The sequence below is a fragment of the Hyperoodon ampullatus genome (genome assembly GCF_949752795.1).
Source record: "Hyperoodon ampullatus genome assembly, chromosome: 1".
Classification (NCBI taxonomy): Eukaryota; Metazoa; Chordata; class Mammalia; order Artiodactyla; family Ziphiidae; genus Hyperoodon; species Hyperoodon ampullatus.
In genome coordinates, this window is record NC_136914.1 from 84,568,355 (window position 1) to 84,587,223 (window position 18,869).

Here is an 18,869-nt window from a genome sequence, read left to right on the forward strand (position 1 = left end):
AAGAATTGAGTGAAGCTGGAATTAGTTATCTACTAGCAAGTTACTGATCCTCCCAAACCTCAGTTCTCTCATCTGTAAAACGAAGAGGATTATAGTGATTTGATATGGTATCGCTATAAAGCACAGTAAGCAAACAACAAATACAGATGATTATTACTAATGACCATTCTTAGGTAGAGAACAGAGAGGCTGATATGCTTACCGTCTTCTTCTTTGCTGATACTTGATGGGCAGCATTGCAAATTTTTTTTTTTTTTTTTTTTTTTTTGCTGTACGTGGGCCTCTCACTGTTGTGGCCTCTCCCATTGCGGAGCACAGGCTCCGGACGCGCAGGCCCAGCGGCCGTGGCTCACGGGCCCAGCCGCTCCGCGGCATGTGGGATCCTCCCAGACCGGGGCACGAACCCGTGTCCCCTGCATCGGCAGGCGGACTCTCAACCACTGCGCCACCAGGGAAGCCCGCAAATTATTTAAATCAAGTAATTTATGCTAGAGAATTCATGCTAGAGAAGCAAACAAAAGGGATTAATATCACTGATCTATTAGTGAAAAGGATTGATTATTTGCTACCCTATGTGTTAGGCTGGTAAAAATACTGTATTCTGTGAGCTAGTGCGTGCTTGGGTTTTTGAGTTTATGTATTACTCTTTAGGAAGTGAGGACTACATGAATCTAAGGCAGGAATTGTGAATGCAAGTGTCGTAGAGGCAGGGCAGCTACTACTAATGAAAGAAGCGGGCCAGTGTGAAAGGGTAAGGAGTGCCGGGGACTGTGACAAGTGGGAGACCCCCGCCTCTCCCCGGGGCAGCCGCTCCTGAGCTCTGGCTTCAACAATGACGAATGAGGAGCTGACCACATCTTCCAAGTTGGTTTTTTTTTTTTTTTTTTTTTTGCATTACGCGGGCCTCTCACTGCTGCGGCCTCTCCCGTTTTGGAGCACAGGCTCCGGACGTGCAGGCTCAGTGGCCATGGCTCACGGGCCCAGCCGCTCTGCGGCATGTGGGATCTTCCAGGACGGGGGCATGAACCCGTTACCCCTGCATCGGCAGGCGGACTGTCAACCGCTGCGCCACCAGGGAAGCCCTTGCAAGTTGTTTTTTAAAGAGAAGTTGGAAATCCAGAGGGCTTTTTTCTTTCTCTCATGAAGTTTTCTCATTTCTAGAAGTTGGCCACTAATTCAAGCATTGTTTTAAAACACTGTGTGGGCCAAAAAACCGTGTCTGCAGGCCACAGCTGATTCATGGGTCACCAGCTTGTGACCTTTCATTTGAGATATCATTAATATTTTCAAGAAGCACATAGAAATGTGGCAATTTTAGAGTTTAAAGGGATGATAAAACATTACACAAACTTTGTCCAATGTAGTGTGAACTCTTTTTAATATCCCATCTAGTCAATTGGTATTAAATATGGGTTAATTTTTTTAAAAACCTCACACAGTATATTTTAACTCCTTTCATCCTTCAGCTAATTCTGCACTAAGGTTCAGCTGTATCTGTTTTCAATCTTGCCCTCCTGTTGGGACAGCCCAGGGAGTTCCTAAGTAAACTTCATTCTCCTAACAGGCCTCTGCACGATATTAGCTAAAGAAAGCCCTGTAGCTCAACAGGCAGATGGCGGTAAGAAATTAACTTGAACTTCAGCAAGGCTGAGGTTTCCATAGGAACAGAGGAAGCAGCCATACTGCCTGGCATTTGAACTGAATAGGAAACAGACTCCCCATCAGGATAGTTTAAGAAAGGACTGTACTATTCTACCATTTTCCGCAGAGATGTTTAGTAGTTCCTCCTAAAGTGCTTTAACTTTAGTTAATAACAGGAAAATAAATGATACGATACTCAGGTACATGCTTAAATATGTTAAAGTGTCTGTAAGTATCAGATACGGGAAAGACAGTGCAAGCATCTAATTGCTGAAATCTGAAAATCATTAATAAGCTTTAGTGGTCTCCAGCACCAAAACTATATTCTTTACTAAGTGAGACAATGACAAGCAGAAATCATTGTTTCAGTCTTCATTTCCTGTAGAGAACAGACTTTCAAATAAATGTGATTTTTTCTGTCAATGTAGTTTTCTTCTAGGAATAAAAGATATCATTAATATATATTTTGCCTGAACTTCCAGACACTCAGTTACCATGTGAGGAATAAGCAACTCTGGAGAGCCCTATGCATTTTGGAATTAATGATTGAAGAGAGTTCATCTCGCTTGTGTCTGTCTCACATCCAGAGGTGGATTAACAGGGAAGCTAAGGAAGTTTAAGCTTCATGTCCCCGCCCTCACTTTGGCCTCTTCCAAGACCCTGAGGTGAGCCTTCAGAATGTTCACATGGCCATATATTTTTGTAAAATTTTTGTAACATTTGTAAAAGAGATTTTAACTGCAGTGGTTAAGACTGCTGTCCCTTTTCACGCAGACTTCCCCTCTATCCAATTCCCCTCCTGTTGGGTGGTGAGGAAATGACTGCAGGTATTTTTGGGGGTCTGGGTAAGGAGCAGTTGAGTTGGGGAAATATTAAGTATGGATTTAGTGGGATATATTTATGTGGATGGCGGTCGTTCTGGCGTAGGAACAAGTTGTAGTAATATTTCTACTGCCCACTATGTGCATTCACTCAGCACCATGACACAAAGGTGCTGGGTCAGAGACAGGATTGAGGGATGACCATGTCCTGTGGTACCTGGCACCCTGGGATGTGGGTGTGGCGGAGAAACAAGATGGAAGTGGAGCGAGGAGCTAGTCTGTGGGAAATTCTTTCCATCATCGGACTTGTAAAACCAAAGATGGAGGATTTGGTTCTCAATGAATTCTAGTCAAATTGGAAGTTCTAGCCAATCAGAAATAGTCTTGCTAATGCAGTGTGTATAATTATAAACACACTGTACATTTTTAACAAAAATTGTTTCATACAGTATTTATCAGAATTCCTATGATTAAATTTCCAGCTGAATTAACACGAAATACTGAGGGCAAAGGAAACATAAAACTCAATAATAACTACCACAGGAACGTTAATAGCAAAATGGTTAATGAGAACTGTTGATTGGAAGAGCATTTAAGATGGGTCACTATTACAGTAACTGAGAATTACAGGAAACTTGAAAGGCCTGGGATCTTATAACTCATATAAAAAAAACTTGATAGTTTTCCTAGATTCGATAATAATCTTAAAATTTTATATCATGTTTCAACAGTGAGCTGTACAGTTGCAAGAAGCTTTCTGAACCATCAACAAAAATCCAGATTTTAATATTGCCATGTTCCAGTAACTTAACATTGTTAGTGATAAAAAAAATCCTCTCTCACAAAGTCTTCTGTTGGTCTAAGTTCAAAGCAATGGCTACCTTTACTACTGAGATTTTATAACACAATAGTTGTGTAAAGTTTAAATTAGTCCATTTTTAATTACTCATCCTTTAATGAGCATTATATTCCACATGGGAGTTATGTTTGATAAACTCCCAGTTATACAGTTAACCTCAAGACACACATTGATGCAGCCACACATGTCTTTTTGAGAGTAGGTTCATCATAATGGTTCAGAATAATTTCAGTTTGCTTCAAACACAGATGTGTCTTTAACCTCTGACAATACATACCCTGCATTTAAACAGTAGCTTCTGAATAAACAGTGATAGATAGCACAGTGATTGTAAAACTGAAGAAACAACTTGAACTACTTCAATGCTAATATTCTTAGTGCAAATCAATCTCTCAACTTTGCAGTCTACTTATTGGAAGCAAAGTTTCATGTGTTTTTTCCGCATGTTAAAGAATATAGTAATGTTACTAAAAATATTAATCCATTACTTTTTTCTTTTCATACTGTAATGTATATTGTGGTTTTTAATATTTTTTTCATGAGTATATTAAGTCTAATAAAAGAAAATTTCAGTGAAAAAAAAAAACAAACCAAATGTCAATTTACCATGATAAAGACAAGACTGAATATTCTCGCTTTCTCTTCTCTGTATGGAAAAATGATTATACAAAATGTAATATGAAGAGGTAATCAAAGAGGATGCACCCTCCCCCCCAAAAAAACATTATAGAGATGTGTCAGGCAATTAACAAAAATAATTTTATTATTTTTCTGGATTTTGTAATGGTTGTGGTATTTGAAAGCTTCTTAAAATTTGTATTTTGTTTTAGTTCTTTTTTCATTCTAAATAAATATTTACTTTCAAACCTAATTTCATATTTGTAATTTGTAAAAGCCTCAGGCCCAGTAGAACCCAGATTTACTTTTGTTCTCATTCCTCCAGTAACAGCAAAGTCATTTTTAAGGCAAAATTTACAGAGAGTAAAATGCACAAATCATAATGTAGAGCTCATTGACTTCTGTTTATATAACTGTATAACCACCCATGAAGATGCAAAACATTTTCATCACCCCAGAAGAAAATTTTAATTTCTAATATATTCATGTTTAAGATGTTAATATATCCACAAAACAAGAATATTTTGCTAAGAGAAAGCAACACTTGACACAAGCAAACTCTTAGTGATAAAATTATAGTTACTAAAATTAAAAATTCAATAGGAAAACCAGAAAAAAGAAGTCACTCAGAACATCAAGCATAAAAACAATGAGATGGAAAATATGAGAGAAAAGATGAGACATAGAGGACCACCAAGGGGAACAACTCCAACAAACAGAAGTTCTAGAAGAAAGAAAATGGAAAGGAGGAAACTTTGAAAGAAATGAAAAGTTTTAGACTTGAAGAATGATCTGACTCTTCAGATTTTAGAGAGTTACTCAGTACCCAGAAAATCAATAGTTCAGAAATGCTAGTTCAGTATAATTTTTACTTGCATTTCTCTTATGAAATTTCCTTAAAATTTTGTGAAACAAATGCAATTGAAAAATTTAAAAAGAACATGTTAGAAGTGTATTTCACCTTCACTATAGATTGGTTTAAACTATTTGTACTAGATTACATTTATCCATCATCATTCATTCATACATTCAGCACTCACTTGGTACTAAGCCATGACAGTGTCAGTCTCAAAGAAAAGAACTGATTCCTACTATACATCTAACCATAGGACAGTATTATATGTGTAGAGATGTAGAGATATAAAGAAGCTGTTATCTCAGTGTTTTTCATCATCATTAAATAATGTCTTTTTAAAATAAATATAATACTTTATCCTGGACTCATTATGCTTTCTGAATCTAATTGTTCATGTACTTCATTAATTCTAGAAGATTCTAGCCATTATCTTTTGAAATATTGCCTCTCCTCATTTTCTCCATTCTGTCCTTCTATAATTCCTAGGAACTGTTTTATGGAATATTCATATTCTCTTAACCCCTTTTAAACATTTTTTTCCCTATTTTCCTAGGCTTCATTCCATATAATTTCCAAAGATCCATCTTCTAGTTCACAAATTCTCTTTTCACTTGTGTCTAACCTGTACTGTAACACATCCTTTGAGTTTTACATTTATGACTACACCTTTCTAGTTGTTTTGGGGAGCCTAATTAGTTCTTTGTTGTGTCTCTTGAATTTTGTTTAGGTTGCATGGTTTTTGCATGCATTTTGTACTTTTGAATTGTAAGCTTATTTTCAGCAGTTTGTCTGGTGGGGGTGGTGGTCCTGTGAGGCTTGGATGGAGGGCATGTCTTCAAAAGGGATTTTACATTTGCTCCTTCTAGGTACCTAAGAGGTTCTAGACCAAATTCTAAGTTAATTTCTAAGCTTGGGAGGCCACAGATCTTGTGTAAGTTGTCCATAAAGTGGGTTAGGCCTTTGTTCACATATTCTCAGGGGAGGTTCACCCACCTCCCAACCAGAGATGAGGTCAAGAAAAAGAAGCTTCCTTATTCTTCCTTATTCCTTATTCTGTGGTGGTGGTGGTAGTGGAATATTTTCTGGTTTATTCTTTCTCTGTGAGAGTATTGCACATACGTATGTGTCTGTGTGTGTGTGTGTTGCTGCTCAGTTTCATTTCTTCACGTGGCACAGGCCCAGGGCCTCAACTTCTAGGACTAAAACCCTAGCCCTATGTTTCTGAGTCTAGTGGCCACTGTTCACTAGGTCTCTCTACAGGGCAGTTGAGGGTCAATTCATAAGCTCACTGCTCTAGTTTTATGTTTCTTCTCCATTTTGCCTTCCTGGGAATTTCTTTTGAGTTCGGCTATTCATGTAAAAAATAAAAAAATATTTTGTGCGGCATTTATATGAGTTTTATAACAGGAAAGTTAGTCTGTCATAGTCTGGGAAATTAAAATTGTTATTCACGTTATTTTTAAATGGCTTTAAAACCAAACAATGATGAATTTGGACTATTTTTCAAAACCCTTCCTAAAGATTCTCATACCTACTTTGTTAGGTTGAGAATCACTACTATGTGGGAACACAGAAGAAGAGATGACTAGTTTTGACATGGTTGCTAGCGAAGTCATCAAAAAGGTGACATTTAAGTCAGATCTTGGAGGATGAGAAGTTTAGTACATTTATTTACCACCAACCATAATTCTTCAAAGTATTACACACAATGAAATTTAGAGTTAGTCTTTGTCCAACTGATTTATTGCATTTTATATATTAATAGATATATATTTAAATATACATAATATCATCAAAACTATTATTACCCCCTGATTTCTACGTCCCAGGTAAGGAAACAGGTGCTTAATCAAGAAAACGGAGACTCAGAGAGGTTAAATAACATTTTCACTTACGTAACATGTGGCATCTATGAAATGCGCCCTTCAGGGAGCTGAACTGACCAAGGGCCCCAGCAGTTGTGCTCTGAAATCCATTGCCATATTTGCATTGAACAGCATTTCCCACTGGGCTGCCCCCAGCCAGTTACTAAATACGGCAGGGATACAGCAGGAATACTAAGGCAGGCTTGTTTCTAGGAGACCCAGGACTCTTCTGGTAGCTGACTTTGGTTCAAGGACCTTCTGATGGCCTTGTTGAACCTTCCTTGGACTGAAAGGCAGCCTACAGCAAGGTTTTTACCTGACCTTCCTTCTCCTCTCTTCACTCAGGTCAGACTTGCATTGTGCTCTGATTGCTTTCCCAGCATTTTCTCTCATAGTCATTTCCCTAATAAAATCCTTGCACCTTTAATTCCATCTTGGTGTCTGTTTCTCAGAAGACCCAGACTGTCACACTAAGTTTGACCTCAAAACCCATGCTTTTACAAAAATAACTAAGTATGGATTAAGTATCTAAATGTAAGAATGACAACTATAAAACTTAGAAGAAAACACAGGCATAAATCTTCACGACCTTGGATTAGGCAACGCCTCCTTAGATATCACACTAAAAGCACAAACAACAAAAGAAAAAAACAGATTCATTAGACTTTGTCAAAATTAAAAACTTCTGTGTTTCAAAGGACAGGTTCAAGAAAGTGAAATGTTAACCCACAGAATGGAGAAAATATTTGCAAATCATATATCTGATAAGTGACTCCTACCTAGAATATATAAAGAATTCATAACTCAATAGTAAAAAGAGAAACGACAATTTAAAAATGGACAAAAATCTGAATAGACATTTCTCCCAAGAAGATGTCCAAATGGCCATTATGTACATGGAAAGATGCTTAACATCATTAGTCATCAGAGAAATGCAAATTAAAACCACAAGGAGATACCACTTCACACCCTCTAGGATATCTGTAATCAAAAAGTTGGAAAATGACAAGTGTTAGCAAGGAGGTGGAGAAATTGGAACTCTTTTACACTGTTGGTGGGAATGTAAGATGGTGTAGCTATCAATACTTTGGAACACGGTTGGTAGCTTATGAAAAAATTTAAACATAGAGTTATCAAATAACCCAGCAATTCTACTTCTTGGCATATGCCCAAGAGAAACCAAAACATATGGCCACACAGAAACTTGTACATGAACGTTTAGAGAAGCATTATTCATAATAACCAAAAAGTGGAAACAACCCAAGGCCCTATCAACTGATGAATGATATACATAATATGGTGTAGCCATACAGTGGCACGTTATTTGTCTATAAAAAGGAATGAAGTACTGATACATGCTGCAACATGGATGAACCTGGAAAACATTCTGCCAAGTGAGAGAAGCCACACACAAAGGACCACACCTTGTATGATCTCATTTATATGAAATGTCCAGAATAGTCAAATTTATAGAGACAGAAAGTAGATTAGTGGTTGCCAGGGCTTGGGGGCATGAGAGGTTAGGGGGATAGCAGCTACAGGGTATGAGGTTTCCTTTTTGGAGGGATTAAAATGTTCCACAATTAATGTGGTGATGGTTGCACAACTCTGAATATACTAAAAAACACTGAACTATACAGTCTAAGCGGGTGGATTGTATGGTATGTGAATGATATCTTAAGAAGTCTGTTACCAAAAAATCCATGCTCTTTGAATACATTATATCCCTCATTTGGCATTTACCATATATTGTCTTATAGTTTTTTTCCTAATCAAAATGTTGTTTCACACCTCCCAAATAGTGATGATGATCTCTGAATTGTAGGGTTTCTTCCAGATTAGTTTTCTTCATTATATTTTTCAGATTTTTTCCAACAAGCATTACTTTTATATATGAAAACTAGACTATACAGAAATGAAAATTCTGTGTGTCCCTTTGTGGATTCTTCTGATGCTAGTACAATTTCTTACACATAGTAGGTGCTTAGCAATGATTTATAAATATTATTGATAATGACGCTAGGCTTGAACTCTATTATGGATTTAAGTCTTTAGGTCTTTGGTAACATGTGAATTTGTTATTGGTAGCAGAGTTCAGGAAAAGCAGATGTCACCTTGTGATTATAAACCTTAAAACACTTAGAAAGTACTGAAAGAAAAAATATGCTTTAGTACGAATGCCAATTTTGATAGCAGATACTTCAGACATATGGTGGATTTAACTTTTATACTCGTTTTCAAATGGATGCAGATATGTCATTTGGGTCAGCAGGCTTCCCCTACTCCTAGTCACTGCATGCAGTGGAATCGGCCCAAAGTGGCATCTTGTGTCAGTGTGCTGCATCATTTTGCGAATTATTTTACTTTACCATGTTTCTTCATGGAGACAAGGTCATCTTCTGACTATATTTTACTAACCCTTTTCCTCTGCTTGCCTTCTTCACTCTTCTTTTTAACTTCTCCCTCTCGTCCTTTCTGGAAGGCAGGACGGGAGGGAAGCTCAGCTGGCTTGTACTGAGCAGTAATTATATGCCAGGCCCAGTTTTGGTCCTTTCACATTCAGAGATCCTGTTTGTTCCTCACAGTGATTTGCTGAAATGTTGCCATTTCAACCTCATTTGAGATGAGGAAACTGAGGCACATAGTGTAAGCAGCAGAGCCTGGACTGGGACTAGTAAGGCAGCTTGGTGTGCGGTTAAGAGCAGATCTGGCGCCAGGCTGTCTGGGCTTGAATCAGGGTTTCACTGCTCACCAGCTGTGTGACACCCCTCTCAGTCCCCAGTTTTTTCATAGGCATGGTAATAGTGTATCTTACAGGGTTGAAATAGGGAATGAGTTAGTCAATTATTTGTAATGCACTTAAAACAGTGCCTGGCACAATTCAAGTGCCATGTAAGTGTTTTAAAAGTAAATAAACTAAAGCCTGTCTGACTCCAAAGCCAGTAATAGTGGAATTTCAGGCCTGCTTTTTGTTCCATTCTCCCATTATAGCAGCAGAATTAGACAAAGGCTAAACTTGGACTCTGAACAGAAAAGAGACTTAGCTGCTGAGGCACCCACGGACTTCTTGCCCTGCCCACTGTGGTCTGGCACCCCCCCATCTCGGCTGTCTCTCCCATGCTATCATTCCCACCTGATTCTTTGCTCAGCACACTCCAGTAACGCTGGCTTTCTGTGGGTTCCATGAGCCCTTACCAAACTTACTTCTACCTCGAGGCCTTTGCACCCATCTGGAAATGTTTCTCCAGATTTTTGCATGATTAACATCTTCCTCATTCATGTCACCTCATCACATCATCTTGTCAGGAAAACCTTCCTTGATCATCATTTGGGCTCTCAGGCAAAACAGCAGGCGTGCTCACATAAAGGTGGCTGAGAAGAGTTTATTAAGAGACCATTAGCAGGGAGTGGGCAGGCCAGAAACCAGAATAGGATGGGGAAGGCTTTACACCCACTGGGCCTGGGGAAGTGGGGTGGCGCAAGAGGAGACCGGGAACCTTCAGAGAACAAGGAGAGGCCCCAGACAGAGTGGCAGCCTTGGCGGAGTGGTGCCGCCAGTCCCCCAGCCTTTTGCAGAAGAGGCAGCAAAAATACCCCCACTTCCCTCTCCTCCAGCCTGCTGACCTCCTGCCTCCCTCCCATCACCAGAAACTGGACTCACAGGCCAGCCTCCCAGGTGAAGGTGGAGAGGCAGTCCGAAGTTAGCCAATACTCTCTTCCCAGGTCATAGCCGATCCTTTCTCCTCTTTTATCTTCTTAGCATATATTACTCTCCACTATTACCTTCTTCTGTTTTACCCCATTCCCTCTAGAATGTAATTATTTTGAGGGCGGGATCTTCCAGTTCTTCCCTCCCCTTCCCTATCCTTTTTTCATCTCTGTGTCCCCAGCGCATAGTAGGTGCACAATAAAGATGAGTTAAATCAATCAACAGACTGGGACACAGGTAGCTTGCCCGCAGAGAAAGAAGTTTATAAGGGTCGTTTATCTTTTTTTTTTTTTTTCTTACAAAAAGATCAGGTGACTGGACATCCCTGGCATCGGGTCAGAGGGCTGCGCCTCTCCCCCACTTCTGCGGCCGTGAGTGGGGGACAGCAGGTGCGGGCGGCCACTGCTAGGCTGCGGCAGCGCGGGCTCCCCCGGGACGCGTGCGCCCGGCTCGCCGCGCGTCTCCCACGTGCGGCCCGACCCGCTTGCCCCTCCGCAGCCGGCGCGCCGCGGGGGCGTGCGGGGCGGCTGCCCGAGTCCCTCTCCCAGTCGCGTCGTGGGGAGGGAGGGAGACACCCAGTGCTCACTCTCGGTTATTTTTAGTTGGTGGCTGACACCCCCGCCCCGGAGGGGGTGGGTGGAGCGGGCAGAGGAGGTGGGGAGGAGGGAGCTCCTGGCGCCTCCGCGCTCGCTCCCGCGGGGACTCACGGCGCGGCCGAGCCGGGCGGCGCTGGGAACAGCTGCGGCGGCGTCCTCGGCGGCAGCGCGGCTCTCCTCCGGGATCTGCGCCGCGAGGGGGAGGGGCGGGCAGGGGAGGAGAGCGGGCGGGCGGGAAGGGGCGGGGAGCGCGCTCCTGCGGCGGCGGCGGCGGCGGCGGCGGCGGCGGCCGTCCTCATCCCGGCGGCCCAGCGCTTGAGTGGACGCGGGGCTTCGCAAATGGCTTGTGCCGCTCTCGGTCTGGAAGCTCTTCAGCCCCTGCAGCCTGAGCCGCCCCCCGAGCCCGCCTTCTCCGAGGCGCAGAAGTGGATCGAGGTAGGTGCCCGCGACTGGCGGGGGCTTTGCAGAGGCAGCCCGGAGCCACCGACCCGCACACACACTGACGACAGGTCCAGCCTCGCCTCCCCCCACTTTCTTTTGCCAGCTGCTCCGGGGCACCCGTCAGGGCCTCGAGCGAGCTGCGACCCCCTGACGCTTTGTCACTGGCGTCTCGGGTGAGGGTGGGCGCGAAGGGGGGACACTGCGGTCTAGCTGTGCGTGTGGGGGGCAGGAAGCGGTCCCCTGAGCCTCCATCCCTCCTGCCCGCCAGCCGCGCAAATCTCAGCTCCTGCCGCTTTCAGGCGCTGCCAAAGGAAGCGCAGTGCGAGCAGAAGCGCCGCAAAGCCTCATTATGCGCGAGCCCCCGGTGTCCTTGCCGACGCAGCATGTCGGGGGTCCTGCTCCCTGTCCTACCTCCACCCGTTGGCTCCCTCTCCCCGCCCTTCCCGAGCGGAGTTGTGCGTGTCTCCACGGAAGCGCATACCCACCGGAGCCTCTGGCTGTATTCCTGGCACCGGGTCAGGTGTGAGGCTGGCACAGCGCAGAGGGCCGGGGAGCCTGCAAGACCCACCTGCGAATGCGCCATCCGCAGAGACGTTGCCCAGCCATTGGCAGCTCCCACTCCATCGCAGAGGCGGTGGGACGGGCTCCCAGGTGCTGGGTACCCGGCCCCGTTGGCATATTTCACTTCTTAAATGACTCGGTGGCAGGCCAGGGAAATCACTGGAGCTCTCGGCTCAGTCCAGGAAGCGCTCGCTGGGCGATCCTGATTCTCGATGTTTATCTGTAGATGCAGCTTGGTGGCCCTGCGCTCCCGAAATCAAGTGTCTGCGGGGGTCAGGACGCTAGGAGGTTGCGAGCGGGGAAAGGTGACCCATTATGATCCGTGCAGTGAGCCTCTGTTTTGCGGCTGGCGGCCTTTCTTGAGGCTTAGTGGAAGGCGAATTTGACCATCTTTTCCTCAGGGACAGGGCAGCTCTCCCTCCCTGGTAGTTCAAAGGAAGATATGTACCGCTAAGTCATGATCCAGCAATGGTGAAGCCTGTTAGTACTCAGACTGTCACTTAGTGACACCCTTGATGCTGCTGGGGTAACAGAGCTACGATGGTACAGATTTAAATCTGCTGAGATGCCTGGAGAAACCACCCTCACTTAATGCTGCTCTAATGCTCCAGCCACAGGCCTGCACCTTACAGGGTTAACCTGCTTCATACAAGCAAGAGTGTCAGGCAGAGTTTAGAAAGATCTATTTAAAAATAGGGTTAAAGAAACAGAAGAATAAACTCGAGGCTCTATTGCTAAAAGCCCCAGTCATGTCTCTCATAATTTGATGGCTAATGAGCAGATGAGAAAAAGACCTTGGCTTTTTATTTGTGAGATGTGGCTGGCACGGCTTGGGCTGTGACAGGTGCTTTCTCTGTGCTGCATACTTGGGCTCACAGGACATACAGGAAACATTTGTAGTCACTGGCTTGGTTGAGAGTTGGAGAGCTGTGTTTTTCATGTTCTGGAACTTTAAAATTCTCAGGAGAGATTTTGGATGTGGATGGTGATGAGGGGAGGGTATAAGAGGACAGCACTCTACGGTTCTTGAAGGCAAGCGGTTTATTCCCCATTTCCTTAATTGTAAGTAACACGGGCATACATACTATACTTTAAAAAAATGTATTGTGGGATCAGTTGCACACAGGAAAGTGCACACATCTCAAGTGCACACCTCCATGAATTTTCACCTAGGTATATAGTACTCTAGCCCCCACTTAGATTACGGTCTAAAACATCTTCTTCAGCCCAGGTCACAGTCTGTTTTTAAGTGGTGGTATATTTCAAGCTAAATATTATGCAGTGCAGAATATCAGCTTTTGTCCTGGTTCCACAGGTTTAAAAACAAGAAGGGCTTCCTTAAGAAAGCAGAGCCCCATTGGGCCCTATAGACAGTTGGGCATTGTTTTTGATGCTTTACCAGATCTACCAATTTGAGAATGTGAAAGCCGTAACGGGCAGTGCGTGGCTTTAGGACGAAGCAGTCGTGGCGCTGTGCGTGTGCATTATTGAAGCGGCCTATCTCCTTTCAATCGCGGAGTTGGGTTTCACGGAAAGGAGAGCTTCCCCTCCCAGGCTGTATAAAAAGGTGTTTGCTCCGGGGAGAGATAGAGACCGTCCCTCTTCCTTCCCGGAGATTCCTCTTGAAATGTAAATGCCGCGTCTGCAAACCGGGGGAACCTAGGAGCAGTAACAGATGGTTCTGCGCGCAGTTGCCCAGTGAACAAAGATTCCTCGGCTAATATAGCAATAATGTAGTACTTAGTGCGAGCCGAGTTCCCAGGGGGACTGTTATCTCGAGACAATTGCATCTCCTTTAGGGGCCCCGTTGTCTTCGGCAACATCCTCATTGGTAGGGCTTTGTTTTTCACTTTTATTCAGTTGGTGATTAAATTTCCCACAGCCTTTTTTTTTTTTTCCTTTTTCTTTTGAGTAGTCAGGAATTTCGCCCTTTCAGAAAAATGTTCCCTTGGGTGCAGCAGGTTAATAAACAAACTTTGCAGTTTTTCTCTCCTCTTCAGTCCCTGGTCTTCGTTGAGTCATGGATTGGTGAGAAAACTGTTCATTCTTAATAAAGGCTCAGGGAACAAGCTCCAGGAGATAACTTGTTAGTGAGGAATTTCTCTCGGCCTGCAGTCTTGGCTGTTTGAGGGCTGTGTTACTGGGCAGGAAACTGTGGCCTGGGAACCATGCCCCCATCTCACCCCACCCCCAGCTTCTGCCTTGGCTGGCAAAGGTGAAAGCCCTGACGGAGGTCACAGGCCAGGTGGGAACAGTTCCATAACACTTCCAGCGACTTTTTATAGCCGTCGGAGCAGGCTACGTGTCTTAATGTGGCTTTGGGGAGACTCCTGAAGGAAACAGCAAACTTCACATATTAACTCTGGCTACCAGCAGGCAGGGGCCTAATTTCCTTCCACATTCCTTTTCTAGAAGGCCTCCCAAAGCAAAGGGGCAGTGAGTGCAGCACAGCGGTTAGAGGTCAGGCTTTGGGGCTGGGCAGCCTGGGTTGGAATCCCAGGTGTATTGCCTTCTAGCTGTGTGACATTGGACAGGCTGTGTTTCCTCTTCTTTTGGTTCTAAATAGTTTCTTTGAAAGCTAGCGCTAGTCGTTAACAACAACAAAAATAACAAAGAGATATTGTTCAAAGCATCTGTAAAACAGGGGTACTAATAGTAGCTTACCTACCTCGAAGGAGTGCTGTGAGAATGAAATAAGTTAATACATTTAAGATGCTTAGAACAGTACGCAGCATTTAGGATGTGCCGGTTAAGTAGTGGTCATTATTATTATTACCATTATATTACTACTGCTATTAATATCACTACTACCATTACTACTATAGTACTGCTACTATTACCACTGCTATCTTTATTAATACTGTTATTGCTATTATTGCTGTTGTTTCTATTGTTGTTAATAACAACTACAGCTGATTTTGGAAGAAAATCTTCAGAACCCTGAGTTTTTTAGTGTAAAAAATATAATTCAGTTGTCTACTGACCTAATTCTATTGTCTTACCTCATTAGCTTCAGATACCTGGACTAGAAGTTAAGTAGGTGTCGTGTGTTACTCTGACTTGAGTTAAAAGAGATTTAGGCATCAGAGGAAAACCAGTAATACCAACTGATAAGATGATCCTGATGGTCCATTAAGGTTTAGAAAATTATTCCTCAATACTGGGTTGACGATTTAAGTTTAACGCATAGTCTTTGTTAACCAAACTCCAAGCAGAATGCTCAATTCCTCTCTTCTTGCACACAATCCAACATTAAATTGTTAAACAAATGGTGGTTGTCTGAATATTCAACTCCAGTGTAGCAGTGTTTTGTTCATTGACACTGTCAACTCCCTGTAGAAGAAGAAGTCCCGCATTTATTTTCCTTCCTCCTTCCTCCCTTCTTTTTCCTCTTTCCCTCCCCCGCCGCCCCCCTGTGATGGTAGTTATTGAGTTACAAGACTATGTTAGCAGGTAGATGATTCTAATTTTCTTGGTCTCCCCCCTCCCCTTTGCTTCTCCACCCACAAGAGTGTTTATCTGTTCTAATCTGTAGTTCTTCTCTGCAATGCCAAACACTTTCTGGAGAAACAGATGTCGCTTCAACTCAGTTTCAGTTGTGATTTGGAGCAAGTTGCCAGGGCTTTAGGGAGGGGTTGGAAATTTCAACCCAACTCAGCCTTACTTCTCAACTTGAGACGTTTCTGGACTCCTTTAACTTTAATCATAGCATGCCTGTGGGGCTTGGTGCTGCATATAATCTCATTTGTGACCTAATCCGTATTTCACATGAGTGGGAACTAGTACTGGGAGAGATCAGTTCATCATTTTGGGTCATCTCCCCCCCGCCGTCCTGCTCACATATAATTGTTTTCTTATTCAACTGGGACCTGCTTTTGAAGATTAAAAGCACCGAGTGTACCTTAGCTCTCCAAGGCTGAAAGCTGTTGTATTGTTTGGCAGTTGGGGGAATTTATCTGTAGCCTTTGAGAGAATGTAGCATTTGGTGGCCAGGAACATACGACATTTGCGATGTAATGATGAATGAACATGTGCCATGAGTTATATAGTCATTCTAATTCTCCTTCTCTGTCAGGACTTGATGACTCTTACATCATTTTACTACAACAAAGATTTAACTTTGCATATGGTTCTCTACTCTGCATGGAGAGCTAGGGAAGAGGAAGAAAAACTTTTCTGGCTGGCTCAAGAAAGGAGTGGTGGTCTGAATAGATATGGAAATGAGAGCAGGCAGCATCATTCTCACAGTGACATTTAAATAGTCTAGCTTGTTTGTATACAAGGGCTGCTATGACACAATGCTGTCACGTGGTAGGAGAACAGTGAGGTCCCACAGATTTGGGGAAAGGGGAAGTGGAGTGGGAGGTGGGGCTGGCTCTTCTGGCCCCAGCATCTCCCTGGAAACCAAGTTTGCATCAGGCAAGCTCCAAATGAGCAGACTGAGCTCTGGCCACCAAGAGGGCGGTAGAGTGGGGTGTGCGTCCCCAGCAACTGGATCTCTGGGTCCCCGGCTCTCTATTGATGGATGACAATGGAGCCGTGATGTGGACATCTGGCCGGTGATTCTGTGAGTGGCAGTTGGTGCTAGGTGGGACCAGGCGGCTCCTGGAAATTGGCCTGGAAACTTCTCTTTTTGCTTTGGACTATCCTGAAACTTAAAAGTGTCATAGCTAGGGGTAACATGATAATGATAAGGATGGTGATGAAACCAGTGCTCGTGATGATAATAGCTGATATTTATTGAGTACTTACTACGTGTCAGGCACAGGGTGAAAAACTCATTCATCCCTTATAAGTAAGTACTGTTATTATCCCCATTTACAGGTGAGAAAACATCTTCCCCAAAGTCACAAGTAAGTGGCAAAACTAGGACTTTAATTGAAAGCATCCTTTCTTAACTTCTACAAATATATGTACCCAGATATCCAAAATTTACAGCTGAAGACATTGTGGCTTCCAGGAATTAGGAGACTTGCTCAGGGTCACCTAGTCAGGAAGTGCTGGTTAGAGTCAGTATTCGAAACCCAGGCTGTCTAACTTGGAAGCCCTTGTTATCTTTTAAAAATTTTTTAAAATTTTTATTGAAATATAGTTGATTTACAATGTTGTATTTGTTTCAGGTGTACAGTAAAGTGATTCAGTTATACATATATATATATATATAAACATATATATATATATATTTTACATCCTCTTCCATTATAGGTTTTTACAAGATATTGAGTATAGTTCCCCGTGCTATACAGTAGGTCCTTGTTGGTTATCTATTTTAAACATAGTAGTGTGTATATTTTCATCCCAAACTCCTAACTTATCCCTCTTCCCCCCTTCCTTTTGGTAACCATAAGTTTGTTTTCTATGTCTGTGAGTCTATTTCTGTTTTGTAAATAAGTTCATTTGTATCCTTTTATTAGATTCCACATATAAGTGATATCATATGATATTTGTCTTTCTCTGACTTACTTCACTTAGTATACAATCTCTAGGTCCATCCATGTTGCTGCAGATGGCATTATTTCCTTTTTTATGGCTGAGTAATATTTCATTGTATATATGCACCACATCTTCTTTATTTATTCATCTGTTGATGGACATTTAGCTTGCTTCCATGTCTTGACTATCGTAAACAGTGCTTCTATGAACATTGGGGTGCATGTGTCTTTTCGAATTATGTTTTTCTCCAGATGTATATCCAGGAGTGGGATTGCAGGATCATACCTATGTGTGAAAATTTCTGTAAGGACTGAGCTTTCTGTCCCTCTGACTGTGCAGAGGTTCCCCCCACCCCTGCCTTTTTTCTGAGACATGATGTGGATTTCAGAAGCTATGGCTCCCTAGTTTGTTTTTCTTCACAGTTGGTACCTTTCTGCTGCCAGGACTGAGGGGCTGTCCTCACTGGGACAGACCTTACATTGGGTGGGGGAGGGGCGGGACACCAGGTAGGTGGTGCTCCCAAGGCCCTCAGGCTCTGCACCTTTGCTGGCTGCCTTCACACCTCACTTTGCTAAGGCGGAACTGGGCAATGGCATTGTCTGTAGTACAGAGTTGCTAGAATCCGGTTTCTGTCTCCTGTTGTTACAGCTCCCAGTCACTCCATTGAAGTTTTATTAGGGCAAATGGCCAATAAGTAAGTAATTAGTTTAAAAAATTTTTAAAAAGCTTGCTGATTCCTTAACATACGATTATTTAAGGGGACAGATATTCTAGAATATTTTATGTTTATGATATTAGGGACTATGGCTCTCTTGTTACAGTTTAACCTCCAATGGCCGTTCCATATGGGGATGCATAAATGCATAGTCCATGTGTGCTTTAGTATTTTCTAATGGAGAAGTTGAGTAGCTGTATTATTCCATACTTTACCTTCCCCAGAGAGTTTGAGTAAAGACCTACTACCTGTGTGATCTTGTGCTCCAAAACACAAAAGGCTATGTGTGCAAAGGGCTGTCTCTTCCCCATGCTGATGTGTTTAAGCGCTGTCGGCACATCTGTCTGAGGCCTTTGCCACAGCTCCTTCACTCTTACCTGAGAGTTCTCCTGTTTGGACAGGAGCTCACCTGGGAACAGTTTTGTTGTTGAGTTCAGCCAGAGGCAGATCCTTCCAAGAGAGGAGATTGATGGCCTCTCCTGCAGGTATCCCGGTCCCATCCTGAAGAACTGAAGGGTCTAAACAAAGTAGCTCTGTGACGTCTGGGAATCTTGGCTATAGTCAGCATCCCTGTCACCTACATTCCAGTCTAACCCTAGTCATTTCGGCCTTTATTTTCATGGTTAAGGACTGAATCGCTTAACACTGGTTGATTTTTTTTTCTACTTTAATAGCGATATCGAAACTTTTTTTTTTTTTTAACATTGGTGGATTTTTGACTAAACTACTTTCATTGGAGCTAGATTTTTAAATT

The 18,869-nt window shown here is 43.0% G+C and overlaps 1 protein-coding gene across 10 annotated transcripts in view; it reads left to right on the forward strand.

The window, feature by feature from the left end:
• Positions 1 to 11,270: 11,270 nt before the first annotated feature.
• Positions 11,271 to 18,869, forward strand: part of LIMCH1 (LIM and calponin homology domains 1) — a 344,011-nt gene continuing 336,412 nt past the window's right edge. For all 10 annotated transcript variants that reach the window (XM_079701059.1, XM_079701061.1, XM_079701062.1 and 7 more), the window contains exon 1: positions 11,271 to 11,400. In XM_079701059.1, the coding sequence (XP_079557185.1) occupies positions 11,305 to 11,400 (96 nt within the window). In that variant the 5' untranslated portion in view covers positions 11,271 to 11,304. The remainder of the gene's footprint in view (positions 11,401 to 18,869) is intronic.